A 20278-nucleotide genomic window follows, 5' to 3' on the forward strand; every position below is an offset into this window, starting at 1 on the left:
CGGGGACCCAAGGTGGCTCACATCATTCTCCTCTCCTCCTTTTTATCCTCACAACAACCCTGTGAGGTAGGTCCAAGGTCACCCAGCAAGCTGCCATGGCATGAGTGGGGTTTGGAACCTGGTTCTCCCAGATCCTACCCTTACCCTGTAACCACTGCACCGCACAGAACAGGAAGCCCAGCTTCTCTGGGATACCAGCGTCCTCCCACTGTCAGGAAGTGTGGAAACTATAAATCATTTGGGGGCAGGTTCTGGGTTCTGAACACATCTGAACCCTTTTAGCAAATGGCCGAGGATGTGGTCTCCTCAATGAAGCCTGGAGTTTAATTACTCTGATGTATCAAGATCGGCCTCTGTTTTTCTGTGACACCCTGAGATGCCCCGTGGGTGGCTGTGGCATTAATTGGCCCCATCAGTGATCTCTCTGGGCCGGGAGTGACTCAACATGCCGTCAGCCGGTGTCACGAGTCGGCGTTTATATCTCGGCACTTGTCTAACTGGCAGGTTGTTTGGTTGTCTCCAGGCTAGGATACAGACTCCAGGATTTGGGAATCACGGCGCTCTGGTGGAAGAGACCAGACACAAAAGCAGGACGAATGAAAAAAGAAGGGGAAACCCGCATAGGCAGGATACCCGGTGCTAAAGGTATGGAGAAGCGATTCTTGAGAAACCTCTGTGGGATTCATGCGAAATATGTATGCACATCTCTGCAAATGGGTAGAGGATGTAAGAATAAAGAAGACGGCCGGAATGTGGGGAGAACTTGGGCATTATTATTATTATTATTTCAAGATGGGTAGCTGTATTAGTCTGTAGCAGCAGAAAAGAGCCAGAGTCCAGTAGCACCTTGAAGACTAACAAAATTTGTGGCAGGGTGTGAGCTTTTGTGAGTCACAGTAACTTCGTAGAAGAAGTGAGCAGTGATTCACGAAAGCTCCGACCCTGCCACATATTTTGTTAGTCTTTAAGGTGCTAGGAGCTGCGGTGGCTCAAGTGGTTAAGACACTGAACCGCAGGCTGTGGAAGGTCAGTAGTTCAGCAGTTTGAGACCCGGGTGCCGCATGACGGAGTGAGCTCCCATCTCTAGTTCCAGCTCCTGCCAACCTAGCAGTTCGAAAGCAAGAAATTGCAAGTAGATAAATAGGTACCACTTCGGTGGGAAGGGAACAGCGTTCCGTGCGCCTTGGTGTTTAGTCATGCCGGCCACGTGACCACGGAAAGGTCTTCGGACAGCGCTGGCTCTTCGGCTTTGAAACGGAGATGAGCACCGCAACCCTAGAGTCGGATTCGACTGGCTTTCGAGCAAGGGAGACCTTTACCTTTTTAAGGTGCTACTGGACTCTTGCTCTTTTCTATCATTGTTTCTTTTACTTCATTTCTACCCTGCCTTTCTTTCTAACGAGGACTCAAAGTAGCTTACATCATCCCCCCTTGCTCCTTCCCCCCCCTCATAACAATGCTGTGAGTGGGGACGCCAGCCTCCAGGTGGGACCTGGGGATCCCCCAGAATCACAGCTCATCTCCAGACTACAGAGATCAGTCCCCCTGGAGAAAATGGCTGCTTTGGATGGTGGACTCTATGGCCTTGCCCCCCACTGAGGTTCCAGTCCTCCCCAGGCTTGATCCCCAAATCTCCAGGAGTTTCCCAGCCTGGATCTGGCAACCCTGCCCCCCCATCCCCTGCTGGTGGCCAGAGGGAACCCAGCAACCCTAGCGGTGAGGTCAGGCTGAGAGCGTGTGACCCCCAGCAAGCTTCTGTGGCAGAGTGGGGAATCGCCAAGATCCTAGGTCAGTGGTGGCGAACCTATGGCACGGGTGCCAGAGGTGGCACTCAGAGCCCTCTCTGTGGGCACGCGTGCCATCGCCCCAGCCAGGCCCAGACCATCATTAAAGTGTCGAATTCTCTGCCAAATAATTTTAAGTAAATGAAAGCATTTGGGATTGCTTTCCTTTCTTTGTTTGGATCATCTTAAATTAATGTATGAGTTGTTTTTTCTAAAGTACAACCTCAGTATTCAGGTTAAATTGCCGTGTTGGTACTTTGCGATAAATAAGGGTTGCCATGTCTGGCAAACTCACCGGCGGGGGAGGCTCCGATGAGTCCGGAAGCAGGCTCCATATGCACGTGTGCGCAAAGCACGCGCGCGCCGCCACCATGTCACCAGAAGTGACGTGCGACGTTCCTGACGTTGGGGGCGTGGCCAAGCTCGTCGGGGGAAAAACCATATGGTTTTCCCCCCCAACGAGCTCAGCCACGCCCCAAACGTCAGCAACGTGGCTCCGTCACCTCTGATGATGCAGCTTTGGGGGGCGGAGTTCCCCCCGGGGCCTGATTCTGCCGCGGCGGAAATCGGGCCTCCAAAGCAGGGATTTCCCCGCCCCCATTTGGCAACCCTACGATAAATAAGTGGGTTTTGGGTCACAGTTTGGGCACTCGGTCTCTAAAAGGTTCGCCATCACTGTCCTAGGCCATCGTCACTCTAGCCGCTATATCATATTGGCTCTATAACAAGTTTTCAAGATCCGAGTACCAACATGGTCCAATGCAGGACCCAATTAAGACATGCTGAAGCCCTAAATTTCAGAGGCCCCATAACATTACCCCCCCCAAAAAAGGTAATTTAGTAAGGTATTCCCCCCCCCAATGTGTATATGTTCAGAGGCACCTCATAATTTGAAGCCCTGGGTTTACTTATTTTACTTTGTATATGCCTAAATCCTACTCTAGCTCAGTCAAGTCATTCTAACTTGCGAGAAGCCGCTAAAATGGGATGCCCAGGAACTCATGGTTGCAAGGGAAATCCATCACTGCCGGAGGCACGCTTTCTTTTTCAGTGCGCAGGAGACAATATTCTGTCTTGCTTAGGTAGCAGGAACTTGCTTGCTCGTGATACTGGAGCTCTTGTTCTGCGAGTTTATTTTGCTTGATGATGCGCTTGTGTTACACTCTCACTGATCCAGATATCGCGCATCACTCAGCAGCTAGCAGTTTGTTTACTTAAAATACTTTTGGGCCGCTTTTCCCAACCTTGTGGGCTCAGAGTGGCTTACTAATATGCAAAAGTATATGTAATTTTACAAGCCCACACACCATTATCACACCCACCAATAACAGTGTGAAATCATCACAACAGTTACACAGAATCGGCAAAACAACACACCGGCGGGGAGGGAGCAGGAAGTCGTCTCGATTCGTAGCCCTGTATCCTGAGCACAGGAGCAAGTGCTGAAAAAGCCCAGGGCCAGTGAGCGAAGCTTTCTAAGAGGCAAACGATACGACATGTTTGGTAACTAAGGTGCTACTAGACTTGAATCTCACTTGTTTATACCACTTTTGCCCTCCTCCCCAGTTACACGGCACCTGCAGGCAACTGCTTCTAAAACAAAAGAGAGCCCAGACCAGCTCAGAGCAGTGCCACGTGGAGAGGAAGGCCTCCCGTCTCTCCCCCACACACACACACCACCACCAAAGGAATTTTCTTGTGTGAAAACTGCATGGGAGGGAATCATTTTTCTGGATTAATTAATTAATCAATCAATCAATTTTATTAGAATAGTTCTATCCCTCCTTTCCTTGTGGATCAAGGTGACTTACAATAATTGTTAAAAACATTTTCGGTTAAAACCTAAATGAAACAGCAGATCCCAAATCTGTCCCCCTTACCCTCTTCAAAGATGCCTGCCTAGGGCTGCCAAGTCCCCCTGGGGGGCAGGGAAACCCCCGCCCCAGAGGCCCGTTCCTCGCCAGCAGTGGATCGGGCCCCGGGGGGAACCCCACCCTGGCGTGCGTGTCACCAGGAAGTGACGTTACGACGCCGGGCACGCTGGGGGCGGGGCCACGACCATCCGAGGGGGAAATTCTATGTTATAAGATGCCGGATGGGAGTCCCCCACTCCCGACGATTTTCGACTTCGCAACCCTATGCCTGCCAGTTCTGTCCCCCCGAAAAGCCCTGGCAAACGGGCAGGCCTTGCAGCCTCTCCTGAAGATCTTCAGGGAGCTCGTTCCACAGAGGAAAAGGCCCAGGCTCTGATTGTATGCCAGACGGGCCACCCTGAGTGGTGGGATGGCCAACAGATGGCTGCCTGACGACTGTAGTTGGCGTACACGGTAGGGTTGCCAAGTTCCAGCTGGAGCCTGGAGATCTCCCAGTATTACAGTCGATCTCCAGATGACAGAACTCCATTTCCCTGGAGGAAATGGCTGCCCTGGAGGGTGGACTCTGTGGCCTTATGCCCTGCTGACCTCCCTCCCCTCCCCAAACCCCCGCTTTCCCAGGCTTCACTGCCCAGATCTCCAGGAATTCCCAGCCCAGAGCTGGCAACCCTAGCACAGGGACCTAGGGAAGAAGACGGTCCTTCAAAGATTTTGCTGTTCCATGTGGAATCTATGTGCCTGTAGAGCAGCAAATTTGGCAAAATGACACTAGAGTTGCCGGGTCCCTATCTTCCGGCATGCTAGGCATGCCACCAGGGGGACGCTCTAGCATTTGGTCAGAAACTCTATGGTGCTAGACTTTTTGGCTGAGTGCTAGAGCATCCGCTCTAGCATTTGGTCAGAAACTCTATGATGTCATCATGCCGGGCACATTGGTGCTAGGGTTGCCAAGTGTTACCTGTATCCGGAGCGGGGGACTCCCGGCTTGCTCCGGGAGTGCGCGTGCGCACCGCACACACATCACCTGGAAGTGACGTGACGACGCCAGGCACGCTGGGGGTGGGGCCATGACCATCCGAGGGAAAACCATAGACCGGGGCCCGATCCGCCGGCGGTGGGAAACGGGCTTCTGGGGCGGGGGTTTCCCCGCCCCCTGGGGGGACTTGGCAAACCTAATTGGCGCAATCCCACCACTTTGGAGGCAGGGTTCCCCCTGCCAGCCGAATCTGGGCCAGTGGATCAGGGGGCCCTAAAGCAGGCAAACCCCTGACCCCAGCAGGGGAATGGCAAGCCTAAATAACACCCCCAGTACCGTTGGGGGGAGTTATTTCACCAATTGTGCTGCTCCACATGCAGAAATACTTTGGGCTCTCCTTTTTTAAATTTTTAAGAAGCCTCTCCCCGCAGCTGCTGTGTGCCTGCAGAAAACATGGGCAAACTAGGGTAAACAAGCGATGAAACGCATTGTGTAGTTTGCCTCTAGGGGAAGGGAGGTGGCGCAAAGAACAGGGCTGGCCCATTGGTTCATCCAGGGAGAGGAGGTCCTTCAGATAGGTGTGTTCCAGGCTGGGGAGGGCATTCAAGGTCAACATCAGTAGCTGACACAGAATCAGTAGACAGTGGCCACTTCCACATTGCCATTTTTGTCACTTGTTTGTCCCTATTGATTCAGGTTCCCTCCCCCCCCCCCAGTGTGTTTTTCTCTCTCTTGTAGTCCCAGAAGGAGCAAAACACATGTGAAATGGGGGGGTGGGAACGACCCAAAGCATTAGGGACAAAAGAGTGACAAAAATGACAGTGGAGAAGGGACCAGTGTTTTAGTTCTAAGACCGAACATGACAGAAACTCTCTCCATAGACTCTCCTCTCCACACGATCAGGAACCTTCCAGCCATGGGGCACGATCCTGCTTTCCCTGTCCACCTATTCCTACCCACGTGTGTCACATGAAGAGAGCTCCTGTCCATTTCTAAACATTACCTAAGATTCGAAGGGAATTGACTGAAATAGGTCAATCTTGAATTCAGGGACAGTTATCCGCAGTGACTCAATTACCTAGTGCAACAGTTAGATAGCAACGCTATGCGTCAGGCAAACCCAGAGGACTATCTTCTCTGTCTAATAGATTATTTTATCCTGCCCTTCCTCCAAGGAATTCAGAAGAGCATTCATAACACAGACCTTTATTGGCATAACACAGTAACAATAGGGGAAATAATGGAATGAATTAATAGATCAAAGCAAGTTGCACCAGCAAGAGGTCATTTGTAAACTTCTCAGTAATGATAAACTCAGTTAGTAATATAGCAATCCCAATGACACAAAGAAAATTAAGACTTGAACACCCTTACCCTTAACTTCCAAACATAGGCTAAGAATTCGGCAACAGACAAGGTAATTGCCGGATACTTATCAGACAATAAGATTTTAAGACTATTATCAATAGAATTCCTTGTGGAAGGTAAGTGGGGGCTAATCAAATAGCTGCGCATGGTAGAATAATGGGGACAGCAAAGCAGGATGTGAGCAACTGAATCCGGTTCACTATAGGGGGCAGTTGCAGGTTCTATCCCTATAGGGGATACCCCTATATCTACCTGATACAACAGCCGAAGGGAAGAGATTAAATCTCGCTAGCATTCATGGTTCTCTCTTCCCCATTTTATCCTCACAACAATCCGTTGAAACAAATTAGGCTGACTGGCCCAACATCACCCAGCCATTGAGCTTCATGGCAACGGTGGGGATGTGAAGCCAGGTCTCTCAGGATCTGGGAGAAAATGTTACGAAACTGTGAGTCTGACGCAGAATGCAAGCATTTATCCCGAGCCAAAATGGAACCAGCTCCACAGCAGAGAGAAAGTGGATTATAAACCAGATGCAGAACCACCTTCAGTCTCTCAGATTGAGGATTTATCTCTGCCAGTTCCTCCTCTCTCTGTCTCCTCAATTTGTTCCCCATTCAGCTCGCTTTTGTCTTTTGTCTCTACCTACTCGAGTTTCTTTTCTGAGAACAAAGCATTGGGAGTAGCCCTTGTGAGGGCTGAAGGCGAAGAGGTATCAGGAAACTCACAGCTGAGCTATGAATTACGGCAGAAGGGTGTGGAGTGGCAGAGAGGATGGAGCCTTAAGTGTGGGAGACCACTGAAAACAGCCAATTACAGCTGAGGAGAATTACAGGCCTGCTTGGAATCTTCCGGATTTGCTTCTCCTCCAGCCTTCACAGAGGTTCTTCCCCTGGCTCTGGCTCTGGCTCTCAGAAAAGAAAGAAACTTAAGTGGGTAGAGCTTTAAAAAAAAAAAGATAAAACTGTTTTGAGACAAATGGAGAAAAAAATTGTTTTCATAATTAAATTATGTATTATCAGACATGTAGAAAAAAATCTTTTTTGTGCTTCTAATCAAGTGAATAGCTTTTTGAAATACTTGGTTATTATCTGATGATATCTGACTAACATTTGGCTGGTCAGTAAACCACACTGGAGCATCACTAGCCTGATTCAAGACCACAGGTTAATTAAACTAGGTATGGTTAGTATGCTGGTCCAAATGCAGGCCAGTCTACCAACTATTCGGCCCCCCTGGCTAAAGCTCTCCATCTTTATACAGCCCAGACTAAGAAGGCCCACCGTTTCTGGGCTACGGCCAAGCTGTTCCAGTCATTTGAGACCGTTATGCTTCTATATAATGCTACCTGTTTAAATTATGTGCTTTTGTTTAATTGTTTTAACTAATTAATTATTATGTTTTCTAATGATTGTAAAATTGTGGCTGTGATCTGCCCTAAGCCCGCTTGCGGGGAAGGTGGAATATAAGTCGGATGGATGGATAGACAGACAGACAGACAGACAAGGTTAGTTATGGCCCATCAAACCAGGATCAGAAACTAAGATAGGAAGTGTATTTATTAACCGTGCTTCATCTTAACTTTCACGTGAGATCTGAATACAGACCTCCTGGCTGAACCCTGGGTTGTTCTCTGGTGATCCCTTCACAGGCAACAGAGAGAGCAAGCTGAAGCAAGTCTTCTTGTAATTCTGTCTATTCAGCTTACTCCCAGGAAAGTGTTTGATGGCCCCTGCCACACGTGGGGGGAAAGTACGGGGAAAGTGCGGCTGTTGAAAAGAAACACGCACCAAAAGAAACACGCGGTGGTGGGATCACATAGATCCCCTCAGCCGCCGCGTTTTTCCTCCCTGGCACGATCAGATGCCGGGGGAAGCCACGGAACAGAGAGGGAGGCTGCTGAACTGCGCATGTGTGAGCATGTGCAGTTCGGCCAGGAGCCTCGGATGTGCCGGCAGAAGGACGTGCCGGCACATCCGAGGCCGCGCTTGCCGCGGCCTCTCAGGTAAGTCCACCTCTGTAGGTGGTTCTTTTTTGCAGCGGGTTTCCACCATTAGGGATGGATCGGGGACGGGTGCGCGCCGCTTCCCAGATGTTGCGGTGCAATTGTGCCCGTTTGCTGCGGTCCCAATCCGTCCCTCTCCCGGGCCAAACCCTTACGTGTGACTGGGGCCTTAGGATCACATTGAGAGAGAAGGAAATGAAACAAGGGCTGCTTCCATACCAGGGTGATTTTTTTGTGATGGTGTAGTTGCTGGTGCAATTCTGTGAGAAATCACCCTCACAGTGGAGGTTCCAGACAGCCCCGGGGTAATCTGTTTTCTCTCCACTGTTAGCTGTAGTTTCCCTTCCATGCCTGATGTGCACGGAAGCCAACCTGCTGTGTTCTCACGTGACCCTCAGGATTCTCCACCCACCCTGTTGTATTTTTTCAATCTGTTTTGAGGAACATGGGTAAGGCTGCATAGAAATAGCACTATATCTTTTAAAACCCTTTAAAATAATCTGCATGTATTGAAAGACATCTCTGATGATCCCCTCCCCCCTTCTTAAAAGGCAGGCTGAACTGTGGATGAGTCTCTTCTTTTAAAAAAACACACACACACAACAGCCCACAAGCATAAATAATGCTGGATAGGAATAATGCAATTCCTTTAAAAGGTTTCCCTTGCTCGAAAGCCAGTCGACTCCGACTCTAGGGGGTGGTGCTCGTGTCCATTTCCCAGCTGAAGTGCCAGCGCTGTCCGAAGACGTTTCCATGGTCATGTGGCTGGCATGACTAAACGCCGAGGCGCATGGAACGCTGTTACCTTCCCACCAATGCTCCCTCTAAGCCGTGGAGTCTTGTGTGCAATAATTCTACTTTGGCATTAAAGTTGTGAGCAAGTGATTTGGCTACTGCATAGATTAGTCTGCTCTGGAGCCATCCTTCCTGAGCTAAGACAAAAAAATTGTGAGCCGGAGGCTAAAAAACTGTGAGCTAGCTCACACCAACTCAGAGGGAACACTGCTTCCCACCGAAGGGGTACCTATTTATCTACTTGCAATGTCTTGCTTTTGAACTGCTAGGTTGCCAGCCTTGTCCTTAGAGGATCTCTTTCTCTTTGTGTAACAGACAAGCCATTCTCTTGTTATGTTAATTTCTTCTGGGGACTGGCCCCTTGCAGTCATCAGGAATAACTAACTAGCACTTTGCCAATGACTCTGTTTCCTGTTCAGACACAAAGGACCGCTCCTGCAGAGTGCCTCTTGCCCAGGAATAAAATAAAATAAATAGATTTTTTTTGTTTGTGAAAGGAATGGGCTGTTGACAATCTGTGCACAAATGGAAGATGGTGTCACAGGGAAACATGAGGTGGGGGGGAAGCAACGCACCAGTCTGGAGGCGGAAACATGGGAAATCTTTGGTGTAGAAGCAGCCAAGTATTTTCCGAGGCAAATCAGAATTTGACTGGTTGTCTGTGAGATCAATCCCAGTTTCTCACAGAGGAGGGAAGAGCTACACCACCTTGAGTTCCTTAGAGGAAAGAGGCAGTATATGTGTGATAAATAGACAATGGCCCCGGTCACACGGGCCGGATATCGCTGGGGGGGGGCTGTTTGCCCCGGAGCGAACTACCGCGCGGCAGCGGGATCAAACGTCCCACTGACGTCCCGTGGTTGGGGGAAGGTGCCGGGGAGGTGCCGATCATACCTCACTCCTGCGGCGCGGCAAAGAAGCGGATCGGCGGGGGTTTTTTTTTTCTTTTTACCCAAGTGTTTGCATGCTCCGTTGGGTACTTGTGCGCATCCGTGGAGACGGGGTGGGGGGGGAAACCTTTTCGCGACGGGACATGGGCGGGCGCCGGATGCCACCGGAAACGTGATCAGACGCCCGCCCTTGCCCCGTGGTTTCCAGAAACTAGCACCTCGGAGGTACTCGTTTTTTACCCCGCATCTTCGGCGGGAAGCCTCGGGTGAGCCACGGGAGCTCTACGCTTCCCAGATGTGGCAGTGAGATCACGCCCGGAAAATCCACCTATCTTCCATCCCTCTAGCGTGCCTAATGCTCCGTGTGACCAGGGCCACTATTGTTTTTGACCAGTCTGGCATTTCACCGATGAACTCTAAAGGCAAAAACAGACAAATGGAGGCTTACAGTGCCGTGAATGCACTTTGATGTCTTTTTTTCATATCCATGTGACTGCGGACCACTTTTCAGTCATTACCTTTTACCACTTGCATGGAGAGAAGCACTACACACCATCGTTCCCGTACACACAGCTGCCATTTTGTCTGAAAGGAGCGCCGTTCGTGTTTTCAGCTTTGGTGCATGTGAATCAGGGTTCCAGTATGTGTGCACTGAGGCTGGAAATACATGTGTTGCTCCCTTGAGAGAAAAGGGTGACTGTGTGGACTGGGAAGATCACATGTAACACATTTTCCTCATACACTTGATGAAAAGGGCTGAACGTATCAGAAAATCAAAGCAGGAGGCGGAAAAGGCACAGCCCCATTAGCAACAGGGCAGGTAAGCAAACAGAGAGAGACTGAGCACTAGTCTGCTGGGTGGTTTGTATGTCTACTGGTTTGACTTCCCCCATCAGGACAGCCGCCTTCCTCCTCATACAGCTGGCTGTGGGAAGCTTCATTTGCCAGAACAAATGGGGTTTGGGGGGCGGGAGGCAGTACCCCATGTATTTGCTTCACCCTCCTTCATAACCTGTCAACATCCTCTTTCTCTCTGGCTGTCCTGGTGGTCCTCTTCCTTTTCTTCCAGCCTGGCCAACAGGTGTTTCCAGTATGGCATCGGGCTTGTGAACGACACACAAGATTCCTTACAGCAATTACTCTAAGGCAGTGTGTTATCCTGGAAAGACCACACCATCCTTGAGGAGAACATAAGAACATAAGAGAAGCCAATGTTGGATCAGGCCAATGGCCCATCCAGTCCAACGCTCTGGGTCACACAGTGGCCAAAAATACCAGGTGCCCTCAGGAGGTCCAGCAGTGGGGCCAGGACACGAGAAGCCCTCCCACTGTTGCACCCCCCCGGCACCAAGAATACAGAGCATCATTTGCCCCCAGACCGAGAGTTCCTATCTATACCTTGTGGCTAAGAGCCACTGATGGACCTCTTGCTCCATATGCTTATCCAATTCCCTCTTATAAGAACATAAGAGAAGCCAATGTTGGATCAGGCCAATGGCTCATCTAGTCCAACACCCTGTGTCACACAGTGGCCATAAATACCAGGTGCCCTCAGGAGGTCCAGCAGTGGGGCCAGGACACCAGAAGCCCTCCCACTGTCTAAGGGAGTGTCTAAGGGAAATATATACACAATGCTCTGCTGCCACTATAAGGGCGCTTCCCTTCCACTATCCTGGTAAGGTGCAGGTTCTGTCATTAGGCCAAAGTATTTGGGACAAAAATTGCTGTCTCAGAATTTAACTTCAAATTTGTCTCTTCAAGCTAGCCCTTCAGTCTATCACAAGATCGGCTTGGGCTTGTTTCTTCTTCACAGCAAGGCGGCTGCTGAGAATGAGAAGATTTAATTTAACTCAAATCAGATTTTTTGTTTTGTTTACATGTGGTTTGCATCTGTATTGTCCTCTTGAGGGCAGGGCGAACTGGAGACTGAAAGACAAATGGAACAGAATGGGATGGTGGTGACCGAAAAGTGTTAGGATTGGGGCTAGACTGGATCAGAGACAAGTTCATAAGGAAAGAGGAAGAAAGATAATCCAATGAAATATTCAGTTCTATGGAAAACTCTCCTTGGGATGTGAGAAAAAAAACCCGTAAAGAGAGGTAAAAGGGTGTGGGTGTGTGGAAATAAATGATTGTTATTTATGCATGTGCCATAAAGTCACAATTTATGGCGACCCCAGCAAGGGGTTTTCGAGGCAAGGGAGAAGCAGAGGTGGTTTGCCATTGCTTTCCTCAGAGGTCATTTCGGGGGGGATTGCGGGGGATCACAGTTCCCCCGGGTGAGGTGCGGGGGGCGGGGCACACGACGAAGCCCCGCCCCCTGCTTCCGGCCGCCCCGCTTCCGGCCCTCATTCAGCCAGGAGGCAGGAGAAGAGGGAGGGTAAGTTGCTTCCTCCCCGCCTCTCCCCACCCCTGCCTGCCTGGGGCCAGGGAGGGCCTTGGCGGGGCTTCCTCACACTCCCCCCAGCCTTGCAGGTCCACCGCCAGGCCCCTGATGTCAGGGGGTGTGGCATATGCTAATGAGTTATGCTAATGAGTTCCTCTAGCTCTTTTTCTACGAAACGACCCCTGGCTTTCCTCTGCAGAGTCTTCCTTGATGGTCTCCCATCCAAGTACCAACCCTGCCTAGTTTTTGAGATCTGATGAAATCAGGTTGTACCATACCATTCCACATCCAGAGCCAGCGTGGTATAGTGGTTGAGAGTGGCAGACTATAATCTGGAGAACCGGCTTTGATTCCCCACTTCTCCACATGAAACCTGCTCGGTTACCTTGGGACAGTCACAGTTCTTTCAGAAGTCTCTCAGCCCCACCTACCTCACAAGGTGCCTGTTGTGGAGAGAGGAAGGGAAGGTGATTGTAAGCTGCTCTGAAACTCCTTAGGGTATGGAAAAGCGGGGCATAAAAACCAACTCTTCTTTTTCATCATCCCAATGATTTTTAGAAGCAGGTAAACATGGGGAGGGTCCATGGCTCAATAGTGGAGCATCTGCTTGGCAGGCAGAAGGTCCCAGGTTCAGTCCCCAGGATCTCCAGTTGAAAGTACCAGATAGTAGATGATGTGGAAGATCTCTGCCTGAAACCCTGGAGAGGCACTGCCAATCAAAGTAGACAATACTAACCTTGACGGGCCCAAGGGTCTGCTTCAGTCTAAGGCACCTTCATGTGTTCAACAAGTTTTATTCCCAGCACAAATCTGCATATGATAAAGCGAGCTATGACTCACAAAAAGCTTATGCTGTAATAAATTCCATTAGTCTATTTATTCTTTAAAGCCTGGTGTTGCTTTCTCGTGTGACGTGCAGTTGCTAAAAGTTTACACAGTAGGCCATGGATAATCTCTCATGGTAACTGCACATGCTCTCCAAATTGTTCTGGTACCAAATATCCAATGTGTCTGGATGTGTGCCTCTTCCATCAAAGGTAGTAAAGAAAATAATTTTCCCATATATTTATTTCTGGAGGCGTGTTGTTTTATAATAGTAATATTGACCACTGAGGAAGGCCCTACTGGTCATGAGATATACCCATCAGCAATGTTCCCTCTAAGCTGTCGAGTCTTGTGAGCAGAAATTCTACTTTGTGAGCTACTGGCATTAAAATTGTGAGCAAGCAATTTGGCTACTGCATAAATTAGTTTGCTCTGGAGCCCTCCTTCCTGAGCGGAGACAAAAATCTGTGAGCTGGAGGCTAAAAAACTGTGAGCTGGCTCACACTGACTCAGCTTAGAGGGAACACTGCCCATCAGTTGTATATGCGAAACTAACAGCTCTGTATGTAAAGAGTTTTAAGAGTCTGATATTTGGATCATTTCTTTTAACCTATCTTATATTTTACTAATGTGTAGAGTAAAGGTAAAGGTAAAGGTTCCCTTGCTCGAAAGCCAGTCGAGTCCGACTCTAGGGTTGCGGTGCTCATCTCCGTTTCAAAGCCAAAGAGCCAGCGCAGTCCGAAGACATTTCCGTGGTCATATTTATATTTTCATATTAACTTATTGTGATAGCTTGACACTCATATGTGACCCAAGGTCACACCAGCGGCTGCATGTGGAGGAGTGGGGAATCAAACCTGATTCTCCCAGATTAGAGTCCATGTTCCTAACCACTACACCAAACTGGAGCACCCACTCTCTGTGGAGCACCCACTCTCTGTAACTACTCTAGGACTTGCATTCCTCCTAAACTCTATAGCAGTGCCTTCTGAAGTTGCCATTTCCTCCGGAGGAACTGATCTGTGTAGTCTGTAATACCGAGAGAACTCAAGGCCCCACTTTTAGCTGGGCTGGATCAGGGACAGCCAACAGGATATCTGGGGAGAAAGCAGAGGTCATTTCGGGGGGGATCGCGGGGGATCGCAGTTCCCCCGGGTGAGGTGGGGAAGCAGGGCACACGACGAAGCCACGCCCCCTGCTTCCGGCCCTCATTCACCCAGGAGGAGGCAGGAGAAGAGGGAGGGTAAGTTGCTTCCTCCCCGCCTCTCCCCACCCCTGCCTGCCTGGGGCCAGGGAGGGCCTTGGCGGGGCTTCCTCGCACTCCCGCCGGCCTTGCAGGTCCACCGCCGGGCCTTATGATGTCAGGGGGTGTGGCATATGCTAATGAGTTATGCTAATGAGCTCCCCTAGCTCTTTTTCTACGAAACGACCCCTGGGAGAAAGCAGTCTTGGCATGCTGCTCTTTTCCACCTTTTGTCCTGCAGCCTAGAGTATCTCACCACAAAGGACACCTACCTACGTTCAGGCTAGCGGATTCCCATTCGGGTAAGGATTAGTCCTGACTCCTGACACAGGATCTAAGCACTCTTTTTTTTCTCCCCCCCTGTTTTGCTTTTCACCCCACAGATGTCCATCATCCTCTCGGGTCTTATCCACCTCTTCCGCCCCCTGCTGTCCTCTCTCTCTGGAGCACTCGACTGCGAGGGTCTGGGCCCATGGTACTTCCTGCTGGGCCTCCGCATCGTGGCCATCTTCTTCTCCAATGGGCCCTGGGACAAGGCCAAGGAGGACCTGACCTGCAACTGGGTCCAGCCCGTGCCAGAGAAGTCCGTGGCGTTCTGCACGGCCCTGTGCCACAACCAACACTTTGCGACGTCCGTTTCGGCCACATGGGGGCTGGTGTTCCTCTTGAACCTCCTTTACGTGGGGCTAATGAGGCTCAGCAGCCCCGAGGAAAAAAAAGAAAACGAAAAAGAGGACGACAAGGACAAGGACAAGGGGAGGGGCTTATCTGTCGTCGCCACTGCGTCCCACAGTGGCGCTCCTGACATATCTACGGTCTATACGGTTGGGCGCCATGGTCTCCCTGCAAATAATGGCTATGATGAGGGTGATGATGATGATGGTTATGGTGATGGTTATGATGATGAATACCACGACTTTCCCAACCATCCCTATCATCACCACCATCCCTACCGGGCACGTTGGCATAGGCCTGATATGGGTCCCATGGGTGAGGGATATGGATCCATCGTACCCTTTGGTCCATACAGAACTGGTGGATACGGCATGCCCGGTGGTGGAGTGTACGGCATGCCTGGTGAAGGAGGATACAGCGCGCCTTCCGATGGAGGGTATAGCGTACCTTCCGATGGAGGATACAGCATGCCTTCCGAAGGAGGGTACAGCATCCTTGCCGAAGTAGGACACGTTGTACCTGGTGAAGGAGGTCATGTCATGCCTGATGATGAAGGACGTAGTGTGCCTGCCAATGAAGGGCCCGGTGTCTCTGCAAGTGGGGGATATAACGTCCCTGCTGATGGAGGATACGGTATGCCCATTCACCCTGGGCACAATGGCAAAACCAAAATGCCTGCCCACAGCTATAACACAGCTCAGAGCAACATGGGTGTAGGCCCCGTGGACTGCAGGCAAACCAAGATGGCCGCTCATCAGCACAACGCACCTCCCCTTCAGGGCCGCATCAAGCAAACAAGAGCTGCATTCCATTGCGATGAAACAGGGCAGTACAAAGTGCCCACCAAGTGTGTTCCTGTTTCCTCACCCTACAGAAGGAAATACAAGATGGCAACCAAATGCAGGCCTGTAATCGAGAGCAACCTGGATAGCAAAGAAAACGTGGCCCTCAAACGCAGGCAGGTTCACAGGAATAACATGCCCAACAAAAGCCAGGTGGGCTTTAGAAACCCGGCACCTGTCCAACAACAGCTAGCTCAAGATACCAAGATGGCTGCTCAGAGCAGGCCCAGTGGTGGACAGAGAATGGCACCTGGACCAGGCGTATCTACCGGACCACCATTCTGCTGCCACAACGATGCGGGCTGCCCATGTCCCGAAAACAACTCATGTTGTTCAGCTACCCAGGGTGAGCCCCTGCGCCAACCGTCTTCCGGTAACTCTGGTCCTGGGTCACAGGAGAAAGCCAAGAGGGCCATCACTAACCTTTGCGGCATACCCTTCTTTGACATATGGGTTGGGTTCCTCCTAGCCACCGAGATCGCTTTCCTCTGTGTTATAATTGTCCTCCAGATGCCTAGTCTCCTGACTCGGTTGTGGGTCTGTAACCCAAGAGCTGCTACCTGCCCACCATCCGTCGAATGTGTTGTGAGAGGGAGAGCAGAAAAACGGGTTGCCCTTTGGGGCCTGGTTCTCACTTGCTGTCTTTTCATAGTGGCTTGCAGCGGCTACTTTTACCTCAGAACATGCTGGAACAAAGGGTGCCGTAAATGTTGTGATGAGGAAGTCCGGGAGAACCGAGGAGAAGCAAATACTGAGCCAGGAGGACGGGTGCCGAGGGGGGATGTAGAAGGTGGCGGTAGGCAGACTGGGGGAGGACAGTGAGATGGATGAGGGCAGAAAAAAGGAACAGAAGACGCTTAGTTCTCACTGAGGGGCAAACTTGCGTGTGGGCCGTACCTCTTCAGATTTAGTGGGGTGGCCACAGTCTGAAGTGGTACAGTCAAGACGCACCTTTACCACCTCACTGACAACTAGCAGATCCAAGACAGCGGGGTGAGGGGGCACCTGAGATGAAGAAAGGGGATCCAGGAAACTGGAAGCCAGTGAGTTGTGGGGTTCTCTTCAGCAGCAGTTGGAAGGCAATGTTTATTTATTTATTTATTAAAACATTTACATCCTGCCACTCCTCATGGTTTAAGGTGGCTTACAACAATAGTTACAGATGTATTCAGGTTAAAGACACACTGAGCCTCTTTATCTTTGCAAAACTAATATGAGTCCTTTATTGTAAGCAACTCCATTCTAGACATGATAGAGTAGGGATAGGTTTCTAATCTAGTCTAACTAGCTAGGATGGATAGAGATGCAGGAAGCACGTCCTGCCCTCATGCTGCCAAGATGGAGAAGATTAGCATAGTGGGGAGAGAAGGTTTCAAGACCGGAAGAAAGGAAGTCTCCTTAAGAGTAATCTACACATCAAAGGGGTAGCATCAGAGAGTAGTAGAAGGGAAGGATGATTAGTGTCGTAGCCTATCTATCTCTCTGACTCTGTTATAGTCCCCCTCTGAAGTGTGAGGCTAAGCGACAGCACAGAGTCCTTCACTTCCAACAGTGGAATAGCCAACAGATGGCAGCCATAGTTAATGGCACAGGGACATATGGAAGGGGATGGTCCTTCAAATATGAGATACATGGTGAAAACTGATCCCCCCAGCTCTATGTCATATTACTCTTGAATTCTGTCTCGGTCTGTCACAAGGACTTTCAGTCAGACATGCCTTGCAAGCTCTGTGCTGGGAATTCAGACATGGGGGTCCAATTCCAATTGTGACCACGGGTGCCCGGGATGCCGTTTCCCTTACCTGAAACTTCCCCAGGGAGCGTGTATTTGGGAAACCTGCGTGCTACTATCAGTATCTGTAAGCTGAACCCAGAGGCAAGGCGACTGTTCTGTATTTCTTTGGAGGATTCACTCAGGGGCTGTGCGTGCTGGCCAAGCAAACTTCAGTCTACGCCCAGGAAGCCCAGACTCTGCACTCAATAAATCATGTTACGCAAATGCAGATCTATTTCCTGATTTGCATAGTGCATTTGAATACCTTGAATATAGGCCTTCAGACAGATGGAGGAGTTTTGGAGAGGACTGAGGTGGCAGGGCAAGGGAGGGAGGGAGGGAGGAAGGAGAGAAGATAAGAGCGTGGAGTCTGGAATTTGTGAGCCAATAGTTTTAAAGCAGGAGGGGAATAGCAGAAGGACCCTGTGTGTGTACCTGCAAGCCTTTAGAGTTCATTCACTGACCACTAGAAGCCCTACTCTGGCCCCTGCCACATGGGAGAAAAAAGAACGGCCGAAGTGCGGCTTTTTAAAGCCGCACCAAAAGAGACACGTGGTTGATCCCCTGAGCCGCCGCGCAGTTGCTCCCCTGCACGATCAGATGCCGGGGGGGGAAGCCACTGCAGGGAGAGCGAGGCAGCCGAACTGTGCATGTGTGCGCGTGCGAAGTTTGGCTGGGAGCCTCGATTGCTCCTGCAGACGGCCGCGTCAGCGATCTCATGGCCGCACTTGCTGCGCCGTTCCAGGTTGGTGCTACCTTTTACTTGGTTTGTTTTTGCATCGAGTTTTAGGCCGGAAGGGACGGATCGGGGACGGGTGCACGCCGATTCCCAGATGTTGTTGTGTGCTTGCGCCCATTTGCTGTGCCCCCAATCTGTCCCTCTTCCGGCCCAAAACCTCCCGTGTGACCGGGGCCTCTGTTCATCTCTTTACCAAAAAACAGGGCTTTATTGTGGAAAAAGAGGTGCCAGAACTCTCAAGAGGGAAATGAAGTTTTCAATCTGTATACTGAAAACTCATGAACTTTTTAAAAATAATTTTGTCGAAGAGGTTCCAGAACTCCATTCCCACAGGTTCCCCCAGAAAAAAAGCCTTGCCAAAAACTGACCACATTTTTCAAGCCATAGTCTTAAGGGCTAGAAACCTGATTTTAAAAGAAAAAGTAAGCTTGGAATTTCAGAGACAAATTCCATGTTTCACAGGTCACCCATTTAGCCACTTGGGACAGGAAATACCAGCCCCCCCCAATTTCTCCCAAGGAACTGAGGAGTGTATGGGGGAAATGGCCTCCACATAGTGACACTCCAGGAATTTTGTCTAGTTTCTATGGTAAAGAATAAAGGTAAGGGGAGGCAGCCCAGAGTGTCAACCTGTAAGTGACATCACATCATCCCCTAGGCTTGTGCAGGCCGAGCCTGCACACTGACCACTATGAGTCTTCCCTAGGCACGGCCCCCCAGATGTCTGGCATTTGCCAAGGCAGTGTTGGGAATCCTTTTTGAGAGTAGGGTCCCCAACCTGACTTTCAGTTAGTCAGTCACTCCTCAGCTGTGTGTTTCCTACTGGAAACTCATGAAGAGCTGAGACCAGAGGTAATTTCGGGGGGGAACGTGGGGGATCGCAGTTCCCCCGGGTGAGGTGCGGGGGGCGGGGCACATGACGAAGCCCCACCCCCTGCTTCCGGCCGCCCCGCTTCCGGCCCTCATTCAGCCAGGAGGAGGCAGGAGAAGAGGGAGGGTAAGTTGCTTCCTCCCCGCCTCTCCCCACCCCTGCCTGCCTGGGGCCAGGGAGGGCCTTGGCGGGGCTTCCTCGCACTTCCGCCGGCCTTGCAGGTCCACCGCCGGGCCCCTGATGTCAGGGGGTGTGGCATATGCTAATGAGTTATGCTAATGAGTTCCCCTAGCTCTTTTTCTATGAAACGACCCCTGACTGAGACATAGCCCATGGAACACCAATGTATGGTTTGTGACCCTTAGGGTGCCAGATTCTGCACTAGAGATGGGTCTTGAGATGGGTACTGAAGACTGAATACCAAGCTCCTTACAGACTCAGGAGCCAAAGTTATCCTGGTTGCTGTTGTTGTCTCGCCATCAGTATTGATCTAGAGAGCTCTTCCTTTAGTTTTTAGTCATTCTTGGAGACAAAGTGCTGGAAATTTATTTATTTTATTTTCAGAATAACAGTTAAATGTCATTTTGCTTGTAGGTTGTTTTTTCTCTTGAACAACACATACTTGTTGAGCCAGTACAGAGAACCACTTAATGGGGGAGACCTTGTGTTAATGAACGTGGTTCCTATAGACATTTTACCTTTGCAAGACTTCCATGAAATCAGAGGGCAGAGATATGGGGAAGCACCATTGGCACAATACTGTTATGTCACTTCCGGGAAAACTTGGAAGTGATGTCAGTCCGCTGTCCACTCTAGGAATTCCTGAAACTCTATGGAGCAGTAGTAGCAAACAGGAACCATGGACAGGGAATCTCTTGCCCTGGTGGGAACTTGGCAAGCCTACATAGATCCCATGAGTGTTAATTAAGATTGCCATATAATTGCTTATCAAGCAAAATGCTTCTTGGGTAATGTTTTTATTTACAATTGCTCAGTTCAGACATCATGCAAAACCATGGTTAATTTTAACTATTGATTGTTTGTTGAACTGCTAATGAACACAGTCCCGCTTCGAACCATACTCATGGCACTTGAAGCGTGACAAATATCCTGAAACAGCTTGGCCCGCCCTCCTTGTCATGGGGTGTCCATGATGTGTTTGGCTATTGGGAGGAAGAACCCCAGAATTCCTTTGCTTAGGGCTTCAGTAATGAGATACAGTCATTTTGTG

At 50.2% G+C, this 20278-nt stretch overlaps 1 protein-coding gene across 1 annotated transcript; it reads left to right on the top strand.

The window, feature by feature from the left end:
- Positions 1-494: 494 nt before the first annotated feature.
- LOC107117619 lies at positions 495-17946 on the top strand. Its single transcript, XM_015419767.1, has 2 exons — positions 495-645; positions 14530-17946. The coding sequence occupies exon 2, from the start codon at positions 14530-14532 to the stop codon at positions 16483-16485; it is 1956 nt and encodes a 651-aa protein (XP_015275253.1). The 5' UTR covers positions 495-645; the 3' UTR covers positions 16486-17946.
- The last annotated feature ends 2332 nt before the right edge of the window (positions 17947-20278 follow it).

The sequence above is a fragment of the Gekko japonicus genome, unplaced genomic scaffold (assembly GCF_001447785.1).
Source record: "Gekko japonicus isolate JY-2015 unplaced genomic scaffold, Gekko_japonicus_V1.1 scaffold2049, whole genome shotgun sequence".
Lineage (NCBI taxonomy): Eukaryota > Metazoa > Chordata > Lepidosauria > Squamata > Gekkonidae > Gekko > Gekko japonicus.

Coding starts and splice junctions, on each gene's coding strand:
- LOC107117619 (XM_015419767.1), top strand. CDS start 14,530: ATGTCCATCATCCTCTCGGGTCTTATCCACCTCTTCCGCCCCCTGCTG.